Source organism: Nicotiana tabacum, chromosome 16 (genome assembly GCF_000715075.1).
Source record: "Nicotiana tabacum cultivar K326 chromosome 16, ASM71507v2, whole genome shotgun sequence".
In the NCBI taxonomy this organism is placed as follows: domain Eukaryota; kingdom Viridiplantae; phylum Streptophyta; class Magnoliopsida; order Solanales; family Solanaceae; genus Nicotiana; species Nicotiana tabacum.
In genome coordinates, this window is record NC_134095.1 from 36,205,489 (window position 1) to 36,217,087 (window position 11,599).

The 11,599-nt window shown below is 34.4% G+C and overlaps 1 protein-coding gene across 1 annotated transcript; it reads right to left on the reverse strand.

The window, feature by feature from the left end:
* Window positions 1–1,282: 1,282 nt before the first annotated feature.
* On the reverse strand, window positions 1,283–3,390 carry LOC107813766 (homeobox-leucine zipper protein ATHB-5-like). Its single transcript, XM_016639072.2, has 3 exons — window positions 2,949–3,390; window positions 2,190–2,557; window positions 1,283–1,793 (listed from the first exon to the last, which is right to left on the reverse strand). Exons 1-3 carry the CDS (start codon window positions 3,001–3,003, stop codon window positions 1,347–1,349), a joined length of 870 nt encoding a protein of 289 aa, XP_016494558.1. The 5' UTR covers window positions 3,004–3,390; the 3' UTR covers window positions 1,283–1,346.
* Between the last annotated feature and the right edge of the window lie 8,209 nt (window positions 3,391–11,599).

The following is an 11,599-nucleotide window of genomic DNA, read 5'->3' on the forward strand; positions in this document are numbered from 1 at the left end:
TTCTTACCCACCACATGGGGTTTGATAGGCCCCCAACAGCCATGCACCAACCCATTTTAAAATAGCGTTAAATAAAAATTACACCAATCACTAGACACTGTTACTTATTTTCTTCTTTAGTCTTTCGGGTTGAGTTCCCACTTTAGAAAATGGTTCAATACAACCTTTTACAATTTGAATAAAAAATTAATCACGTAACATTGTAAAATTAAAGTTCTCTCATAAGATTTTTCATAAAATTAGAAAGAAATGTAATAAAATGGGCAGGCCGGTGAACTTAGCCTCCGCTAGCGCAGGGTCCGGGGAAGAACCTGACCACAAGGGTCTATAGTACGCAGTTTCATCCAGTATTTTTGTAAAATGCAATTTTCACGGTTCGAACTCATGACCTTCTGGTCACATGGCAGCAACTTTATCAGTTGCACCAAGACTCCCCTTCAAAATTTAAAAATGATTGTAATATGCCACAAAATTAATTGATCTTGAAAAAATATTTCTCTAACGAGATAAATAAATACTATTTATTACACCCCTTAATTTTTTTTTAATTTGACCCCTAAACTCCAAAATTACATGATTAATTATCACAATCTGATCACATCATGTAGTCAATTTTCTCACTGATGTCCAGACGAAAATTAATTTGCATGGAGTGAAGTCTTTTCTGGAAGATAGTGACTAAAGCAGAAACACTATTTGCTTATAATTCCAAGTAAAAGTCACCATCTAACACATGGGTGCCAAATGACTTCTACGTAGCCTATGCAACCAAAAGTGACTACACGACATGATCATGCAAAACAAACTTCTACTATATTTTTATAAAAACACATTGGCCCAACGCCATTTAATCGTTTATTGAAATAACATTGTTAATATAATCTTATCCTATCCCCGTGTTGATACAGTTACGAGCAGCTAGTTGGGATAACGTACACAAAATATTGATTCTACGAAAAAATTCCATGAAAAAATACATACCGTTATATCGCCCAACTTATGAGCAAATTGGAAATTACAACCTTGTCGAATTTCAAAGCCGAAATCAAGTTCAGATTTTAACAATATCGATCGTTGTTGAAGATCAAAAAATTATTGATAATCACTTAAAGATTGCCTTAATGAGGATTTCGGATTAATTTTAGACGTAGGTGAAAGTCTTATGCTTCATCTTCTTTTTTTTTTTTACTACTTTTTAATTCTCTTAAGTAAATAACATCTCTAAACTATATTGTAATTAAATGCCTAGACTACGGTTGTAAAAACAGAAATAGCATCTTGATGGTTCAAATACTTAAACTACATGTTATTTAAAAATTGAGGAAATTACTAACTTAATTATTGAACTAATTTCTGTGGTCACTAAGGTACCAATAAAGGTTTGGTGCTTGATCAACAGAGTAAATATTACAAGAATCCTCTGTTGTAAAACCATTTTGCTCCTCCATTCTCCCAATTTGCTGCTGCTGATTATAACCTCTCATTGATGATGTAGAACTTGCCCTTGGATCCAATAACTGAGTGTAAGTTGAAGAAGATAATGACAAGTGATCCAAAGCATTATAAGATGACACTTTAGGCATTAATGGCTGATAATTGAGGGTATTGTTGTAATTTTCTTCATTCATTACTCCACTTGAATCACTATCTGATGAACCATCTTTTGAATCCACAAAATCTGAATACAACTTGTTGTTGACTTCATAGTTTCTGGGATTTAATTCAAGAATTTCTTGTGGACTTTGAAATGCAGTTGAATTTTCTTCTCCAATCTTCTCTTTTAGTCCTTTTAGCTGCAAGATTGGAACAACCACAAAAAGAGTGAGAAACAAGCTAAAAAGTGAATTTCTTTTATAGCGAGTGACGGTGAGAGTCGAACTCAAAACCTCAGTCTAATCTGATATTACGTTAAACTATGTGACTATCTAATCTAAAAATTTGAATTTTAACAACAACAACATCAGAACGCAGTGTAATCCTACTAGTATGGTCGGGGAAGGGCAGACCTTATCCCTGTCCGAAGAAGATAGAGAGACTATTTCCAAAATACCCTCGTCTCAGCAAAAACAGAGAAAAGTTTAAACTTCAGAAATTACATTTTTATTTACTTAATTATATCTTCAACAAAACTATACGAGCTCTTTACACTATATTAGATCAAGAAATGTGAGAGATTTTTAATAGTTTACCTCATTAATCAAGCCTTCTTTCTCTTGTTCAACTTTGGTATAATTAAGCTGAAGAGCTTCATAATTGGCTTTGAGAATATTATAATCTCTTTCTAATTGTTTAGTTTTCCAACGGGCACGGCGATTTTGGAACCAAATTGCTACTTGTCTTGGTTGCAGCCCTAATTCTTGTGCTATTTTCACTTTCCTTTCAGGATCAAGCTTGTTATCAACTTCAAATATTTTTTCCAGTGCTTGAACTTGATCCACTTTTAGCCTCCTTTTTTTCCCTGTTACACATCCATTCTCTTCTATTCCATCTTCATCTTCCAATCCGTCCAACATTGCCTGAAAATCTGTGCTATACGCCAAATTCTTTGTATTTTTCTCTGCAATGTAACACAAAAAAGAAAGAAAAGTTAAAAATGATCAGGCCTATTGAAAGTTCATCATAGTCTTTGCCCTCCTACCCTCAATACCACCGGCACATAGCCAGAAAAAGAGTTAAGCCAAAACAATTTAACTTATATACATCGTAAAGTATATTTTAACATATTGTAGCTAGTAAGTAACATGTCTTATTTTTCACGTTTTTATCACCAAGGTGAGCTTATAGTGCAACCATTATGTTCCAGTATGCATATCACCTAGGTGAGCTTATAGTGTAACAATTATGTTCCAGTAAGTATATCGATGCATAAAAGTTAAACTCGAAGAAAATCCCCTTTTTTGAGAGATTTTGCAGGCCAGGCATTAATAAATTTTTGGTAGAGTAATTACCTTCTGATGGATAAAGCAATTTGCCAGAAGAATCTGAGAAACTGAATCGCTTCATAACAATAGATAGTATTTCTTCTCCTTAATTCTTTGGTTTGTCAAAAGCAGAATTGGTCTCTAGAAGGATTTGAAGAATTCAAGAAGAAACCAATTGACAGAATTTTGAATAATACTAAACACAGTTTTGTTTCTCAGTGTTATGAAGTGTTAGAATAGCAGAAATAATTTGAGCTAAAACAAGAGAAAGATGTGGAAATGGATAAAAGAAAGAAAAGGGCAAACTCAAAACCAGCAGAGGAACAAATAAAAGGCAACAAATTAAAGGGACTTGCTTTTCATCATTAACCAATCAACCCAATAAAATAGGAAGAAAAGAAGGAGAAGGAGAGAAAGAGACTCTGAGTGAGAAAAAGATAAAGAGTTTATATGGTTTTTTTCATAAGGTATGGACCAACAGTAATTTGATAAGTATATGCTTCCCAGCTATATATCTTCTTTTAATGATGTGAAATGACTTTATATTTTGAAATTAACTTTTTTCCTTATTTTTTATATTTCTTTCTTTTTATTGGGAGTTTTGAATCCAATTGTCCAGTTGGCTCCAGAAAGTCCAACTGTATAGTAATTTTAGATCTTAGTTTATAGTTTCCTCAACAAAATAATCATGGAATGCAAGCTACCCCAAGTACAAGACAATCAACAAATTGTTTTGTAACATACATAATTTTGCTATTTTAATATTTCCATTTAGAATCTTGGTGCATGTACGAAAATTTTAATTGATTTTAGAATTTCTCAAGTGGAAGAATTCTTCCCTGGAATTGATAGTAAGTTTTTGTTTCATGATTTGAAGGTCCCTATTAATAGTCTTACACTGGTGAACTTCAGTTGGTCATTAGAGAAAATTGGGCACAAGTAGTAGTAAATGCATGTGGAAAAGCAACCACAAAAATGAAATCCAAAAAGAATAGAAAAGAAGTTTTAACGATGTTATTAGATACAGTGCACCAAAGTTCGGAGCTCTGCAATTTTTTGACATTAACCACTCATCGTCCAACTTATATAAGCATATATAATTCAACTATGGATTAAACTTACATACACAAAGAGTTAAAATAATTTTTACTTTTAATTTGTTGTAGCATGCAGGATAAAAAATTTCTTTTGTATCCCCCTGATATGAAAGAAAAATTCTAGTATAGTGGTAAAAGGGATTCAAAAGTTTTTTTAGGTCACATATTTAAATATCAATTGTGATATTCTAACTTTTTTTTGGATCCCTTTTCTGGCTGCACTACACGTATCCTACGTTTTATGTTACTAATCACATTCAGGGCCATATGCAAGATTTTTTGTAAGCGGTGTAAAGGATTTCTAACCATAATTTTCAGAAATAGAGGACTTCTCAAATATCTGCCAAAAATATTCAAGTTGAGGTTCAAACCTCCGACCGATAGAAGCAAAAACAAACACTTAACCAGCTTGCTAATTAGCACTAGACCATTGGTGCATTTTGTCCAACGTGCATCCGCCCTTGATCACATTTATTATAGACTATTATTTTTTTAGATGACCTGATAGAGTAAGAATTCGTTTACGTATATAAAAGGTAAACTCAAGAATTATACACCTCTATGTCACATATGACATATAAAATGGAGATATATATAATATTATATACACAGCCAGAGAGGAGGCAGGGCTGGGGGTGGATGGCAGAAAACAAGCAAAGGTACAGGCTGTAGGGATGGCAAAGGCAGAGAAAGAATCAGTGGATGGCTAGCTATATATGTGAGAGCAGAAATGGCAACGTCGCCAACCTCACTGCCAAAAATTCTTCTGATGCTTGCAACTAACCTCTCACGTGGTGTGTTACCTTTCTCCCTATACTTTGTTTCCAACTTCGGAGACCTGCTATTCATCACATGCATTGCCTCTTAATTCCCACTCTTTTTTCTACTATTTTTCATCAATTTTCCATGATTGGAATTTACATTTCCATGGGCATTTTTGTTGTATACCAATTTATATATAGTAAATGATTAGTAGTATTTGTTCGTCCAACTTTTGTTATTTCGTCCTGTTGCGTCACCTTCGGTACAAAAAGAAAATGACCAGGTTCTATGACTTATTTCCTAGTTATTAAGAGCTTAATGAGCTAATATAGTAAATGATTGGTAGTATTTTCTTTTGTTATTTCGTCCTGTTGCGTCATCATCGCTACAAAAAGAAAATGACCAGGTTCTATGACTTATTTCCTAGTTATTAAGAGCTTAATGAGCTAACTACCTATACGACAATGTAATTTCTTTTACACTATTAAATCACTTGAAATTAGGTACGCGCTTTGCGCGTGTAACCAATACCAATGAATATACTATTTTAAAATATATAAAATATTATTAAATAATATGATTGACTAATAAAAGAAAATTTTAAAAAAAGTATAAGATACTCTAAAGACGAATGTTGATCCCATTTAACGGAGAAATCTTGGCCATAGAAATCCTTAGATACATAAGTGTGATTTATGAGGACTTCTGGGAGAATATTTTATGAAATATTGATACATTTATGACCTAAACAAACAAATAATAAGATTTCTTAAATAAAATAAATTTAAAGATTAAATTTTTTGGTCTTTTGGGAGTAAAGATATTGGCTTATAGCTCATAAAAAAATTTGATAAGTGATAACGTCGAAAAATTACTAATGTTGGCTCAATATTTTATAACAAATAAACTAATATATAGAAATATCAGAAATTATTATTTGTTGAAATAATTTAAAAAATGATGATAATTCGTTAAGAATATATTTCGTCTATAAGTTGAATTTTTTTTATATTAAAATTAGGACACAAACGATGATATCTTTCTTATTTCATTGGTCCACAAAGCAAATTGCATCTTGCTAAGCCTTAGTTTTCTTTTTCTCATAAAAGGAAATATTTTATTTTGGTTCTTCATGCTTATATCATGCTTGAGTCTTATATATTATGACTATTGCATAGAAGTTCAAATATAAATGGATTTAATATGCAAAATTTTAGTTGATTTTAAATTTCTAAATTTTAGAGAAATAATTTAATAACTATTTTTTCCAATATGAAAGCTATTTTTAAAGGGTGAAAAAAATAATATTTCGCTAAGGGAACTTTTACTATAGAAAATTATCATTTTTTGAAATAATTAAAAAAAATGATGACAAATCGTTTAGAATGGAATTCGTCTACAAGTTCAACACGTTTTCCATTAGACTTTGCACACAACGATGATTCCTAATTTTTCTTTTCCTCACAAAAATATTTTGTTTCCATTCTTGTGTGAGCCCAATATGTTAGGACTAATTTCATAGGAGTTCAAAACAGGGAAAGATTTAATATGTACTAAATTTTTAGTTAATTTAAATTCCTAAAAATTTGGGAAAAACTTAAATTACACTTTCGTCGAGTGTGAAATTTATTTTTAAAGGGTAAAAAAGACGAACGACATTTCGCTAAGGGCCTTCGTGCTTTTAATATAGTATAGTTTTTAAAGTTTTTAGCATTGAACAAATTATATTTTTAAAGGTATGAGTTCATATCTACTATTTGTTATTATTTTAGTGACTTTTTATACATAAATTTATGCTCCACGCCGAAAGTACTGCATTCAGTTGAATCCGGTAATTCTATATTGCATCCGCCCTTGTATAAGACAATGTAATTTCTTTTATACTATTAAATCACTTGAAAGGAGATTTTAAGTAACTATAAATAACGGATGAAGTTAGTAAGCTGAAAAATAACGCAAATAATATTTTACGGTAGATAATATTTCATTGTTAACGGAAAATTTCATTGCACTGGTAGTAGGATATAAGTTAAATTCGAGCTTAATAATAAGAAAATTTTAATGTTGGTCGAATAATTATTGAATTAAGCTAGTTTGAAATCCTTGGGTAGCCTAGGTTTTGGCATGGTCGTAAAGTGCATAAGCTAATGGGTCCAAGAGACAGAGGAGGCACCTAACAATTGACCACTAGCAGCTTGCTCAAAAGACACCATTTCTTAGTGCACCCCCCCCCCCCCAATTTGGAATGACTTCTAGTGCTAGGGCTTTCCCTTTATTCAACCACCCTACGTAATTAGACGTGGTTGTATATCTTGACTTTCTTATCGTACGTTTCCATTCATGCACGCTTAACTGCAGTACGTTACTAATTTTATCTCTTCTTTTTTCTTTTCGAACTTCCTATTTTCTCTCACAAGTCGCTACAGGAAATTTATTATTCTTTATTAGCAACTAATTTGATCAAGTGTAATATTGAAGTTTATGTACCCTATGTCAAATGAATCATTTAGTTTCCTTTATGTACCCGTACGTGCAATGACGAAGTTAGGAAATTCAATAAAAGTGTTCAAAGTTTATTTTTTAATCAATAACAAGTAATATTTTATCTGTAGTATAATTTTTTGACGAATGGTGTTCACTTGACCATCCTTGGACAAACACAGTTTTACCCCTGCGTACGTTCTGGACGAATGTGACATTGGTATAAGTACCTTCTCCAGATTCTGCAAAATACAATACGCCATAATTTAGCTATAATTTGTACGTAGCTTTACTGATACTTGCATACACCCGTATGGAAAAATGAGAACAAGTCCACGTCATACAGTTATTTAATTTACTGCAGATACATAATACACGCCCGTATGAAAACATGAGAACAAGTCCACGTCATACAGTTATTTAATTTACTGCAGATACATATTGTGTATTCGTGTCATGAGCCAGTTAAAAGACATATTATAAAATAGGCTGTATGTATTCTCCTGACAATATGTTCAAAGGTAATGTACTTCGCACGTGTAATAATTGGCTCTTTAATCTGTGCACTGTTTATTGCTCAACGAGAATGACTTTTGCCCTCTTTTAAATCATTTTAACAATTTGATCAAATAGAACACATTGATTGGAAACTCTGAATATAATTGGTTATATAGGCAAACTGAATTTATTTCACAATATTTGATGTTTTAAGCAAATAAGATTAATGTAACATTTTTTTCAATGCATACTTATATACTACTCTGAAGTTAGTGGAGTGTTTATTAAATGAGATGTATATAAGGGAGAAACAAATGGCAGTTTAAACAAATAGTGATGTTATAATTAAAGTTATTGAGCGTCTTTTTTAACAGATGCGCAAAAACTTTTAGAAAGGAAAATAGAACCAAAGAGAGTAATAATTAAGCAACGGAAAACCTTAAAAGAAAGTCTTTGCCCCTTCTTAATAGTATTTGATTGCATCAGGCCATATCTGAGAGAAATTATAAAATTATAGTACTGAGACATGCCCCTTGTTTGGAATCATATATTGCGGGAAATAGAAGAATTTTCCTACTATTCTTATGCATAATCATAAGAAAGGGTCTATCACTTGCTTTAAATTAAATTTTGTGTTTCCGAGGCCTTGAAAATCTCAATTTGAATCACCTCGATTTGCGTACGCAGTCCGAGCGTGTAGCCGGAAAGCTTAAATATGAAAATCTGTGAAAATGGTAACAATTTGGTTATAAAATGAGTTAATTTGACTTCGGTCAACGTTTTGGGTAAACGAAATCGGACCCGTGATTTGATGGTCCCGGAGGGTCCGTAGGAAAATATGGGACTTGGGCGTATGCCCGGAATCGAATTCCGAGGTCCCAAGCCCGAGAAATGAATTTTTTAAAGGAAATTATTTAAGGAAAATTGAAATGAAATTTGCTTAGAACATGGTGGTATCGGGCCCGTATTCAGGTTCCGGCGCCCGGTACAGGTCTTATATATGATTTAAGACATTTCTGTGGAATTTGGTAAAAACGGATATCATATGACGTGATTCGGACTTAAATCGCAAAGTTGATGTTTAAAAAAGTTTTGAGAAAATTTCATTGATCTCGAGATTTAATTTGATGTTCATGATGTTATTTTGACGATTTGATTGCACGAATAAGTCCGTAGGATGTTTTTGAGGACTTTGTGTATATTTGGGTTGGAGCCCCGACGGTTCGCGTGAGTTTCGGGTAGGTTCCGGGATGCCTTAGGCCTAAAAACATAGTTGTGGCAAGTTGAGAGAAGTTGCAGGTCTCTAAACCCGGCAGTGCGGTCCGCACAAAAACATGTGCGACCGCGGAAGGGGGTCAGTGCGGTCCGCGGTCGACTTTGTGTGGTGCGCGGTGGAGGCCTGTGCGGCCGCAGTCCATTTCGTGTGGTCCGCATAGGACACTGGACCGCAGTACCCTCAGGAAGGCCTGTGCGACCGCAGTCCATTTTGTGCGGTCCGCACAGGGGGTCTGAGAGGGGTATAAATAGACGAGATTTTCAGTTATTTTTTATTTTTTAAAACTCCAAAAACATAAGAGGCGATTTTTCAAACAACCTTTCTTCTCCAAATCAATTGTAAGTCATTTTTAACTAGTTTTCTTCAATCATTAACATCTTTTAACATGATTTCAACTTCAAATCAATGATTTTCATGGGGAAAACTAGGTGTTTCGGGTAAAACCTAGGTTTTACCAAAATTGGGGATTTGGACCTCGATTTGAGGTCCGATTTCAAAACAAAAGGTTTTACCAAAATTGGGGATTTGGACCTCGATTTGAGGTCCGATTTCAAAACAAATTATATATTTGAGTTCGTGGGGGAATGGGTAATCGGGTTTTGGTTCGAACCTCGAGTTTTAACCACGTGGGCCCGGGGCGATCTTGACTTTTTGGGTAAAACTTTGGAAAACTCATTTTCATGCATTCAAATTGATTTATTTAGCGTTTATTGATGTAATTAAGTAACTTGTGGCTAGATACGAGCGAATTGGCGGTGGAATCAAGGGGTAAAACTATAATTGAATCGTGAATTGTGTTCGTGGCATCGAGGTAAGTGTTTGGTCTAACCTTAGCTTGAGGGATTAGGAGTTGTGTCCTATTTGCTATTTGCTTCTTGCTGAGTACGACGTATAGGCATGGTGACGAGTATCTATACATTGGTGTCAAGCATGACCGTGAGTCTTATATTGTAATTTTCATGATTTCGTTGTATTATTCATGCCTTGGTGAAGATTCTAATTGTTGTATAAAGTTTGTGGAAAGAATTGTGACCTATGAACATTGAGGAGCGTTGGCTCAAGTTGTATAGTGAAATTGTGAAAGTATAAGTGATAATTGAACTTTTAGAGCATTGGCTCGAGTTGTGGAATGAGTTGTGAAAGTATAAGTAATAATTGAAACTCTGGAGCATTGGCTCGAGCTGTGACGTGAATTATGAAGTAAGAGTGAGAAAGAGAAGAGATCATTATGTTGCCCCCTTGTCGGGCTATTATTGAATTGTGGTTCTCTTGCATTGTGTTCTTAATTGATACTACGGATGCTTAGGTTGATGATTCTTTGTATTGGGTAGGGATTATGGGTATAGCTGAGGTAGTTAGGTGTCGGAATGAGGTTGGTTATAGCTGAGGTAGTTAGGTGTGGTGACGAGTTTGGTTATAGCTGAGGTGGTTATATGTTGTAACGAGTTGGTTATAGCTGAGGTAGTTTGGTGTGGTATCAAGTTTGGTTATAGCTGTTTCTCCCTTGCCAGGACGTGATTTCTTATACTGTCGAATCCTTTGCCAGGACAGTGTAGACCTTATTGATCTCTTGTCGGGACTCTCGTTATAATTGTAAATATTATATATGGATCAGGTTGCACACCGCAACAACATTATATATGGATCGGGTTGCACGCCGCAACAATATTATATGTGGATCGGGTTGCACGCCGCAACAACATTATATATGGATTGGGTTTCACGCCGCAATAAAGATATAATGAAATGGGAACGGGTGGTACTCCTACCACAAGATATAATAAAATGGGAGCGGATGGTACGCCTACCACAAGACAGGTGAAATGGGAGCGGGTGGCACGCATGTCACGAGATATGAGAAGAAAGTGAAATCTGCCTTTGTTCCTTTTCTTGTTAGTGGGTGGTTTTGATTCCTTAATAATTCTCTTGATATTTTGTTTTACCTGCTATTCCCCAAAGCATGTTTCCCCCTCCCAACTTTACTTGTTTATTTCTGTATTTCTTTTCCGCTGTACATAATTGAACTTCACATGTTTATTTGGTAGTCTGGTCCTAGCCTCGTCACTACTTCGCCGAGGTTAGGCTAGACACTTACCAGCACATGGGTCGGTTGTGCTGATACTACACTCTGCACTTTGTGCAGACCCCAGTGTTGTGGACTTCGGACCGCAGTGAGATTGCTGATTCTTGATCATCAGGCGACCCGAGGTAGCCCTGTAGGTGTCCGTAGACCTTTGCGTCTCCTTCTATCTACTTTTCTGTTTCTTACATGTATTTCCAGAAATAGTGTTATAATTAATTCTTTCAGACCTTTATTTGTAGTATTCTTAGACCGTTTGTGAAACTGTGACACCAGTTCTGGGTAGTCAAGATTCAAACAGTTGTAATAGATATTAATGTTCAGATGGCTTATTGTTTTCTTCCGCTTATGTTATATTTCGTTGTTTAAATGTTATTTCTTCGTAATTGTTCAAGAGAATAAAATTGGTAAAAAGGTAGTTGTTTCAATAATTGGCTTGCCTAGCTCACGTTAGTAGGCACCATCACGACTCCCGAGGTGGGAA

Bases quoted from the DNA above. Each gene is read 5' to 3' on its own strand.
- LOC107813766 (XM_016639072.2), bottom strand. From the start codon at position 3,003: ATGAAGCGATTCAGTTTCTCAGATTCTTCTGGCAAATTGCTTTATCCA. The intron at 2,558-2,948 runs GTAATTACTCTA...GTTACATTGCAG, and splicing joins ATTGCTTTATCCATCAGAAG to AGAAAAATACAAAGAATTTG. The intron at 1,794-2,189 runs GTAAACTATTAA...CCAATCTTGCAG, and splicing joins AAGAAGGCTTGATTAATGAG to CTAAAAGGACTAAAAGAGAA.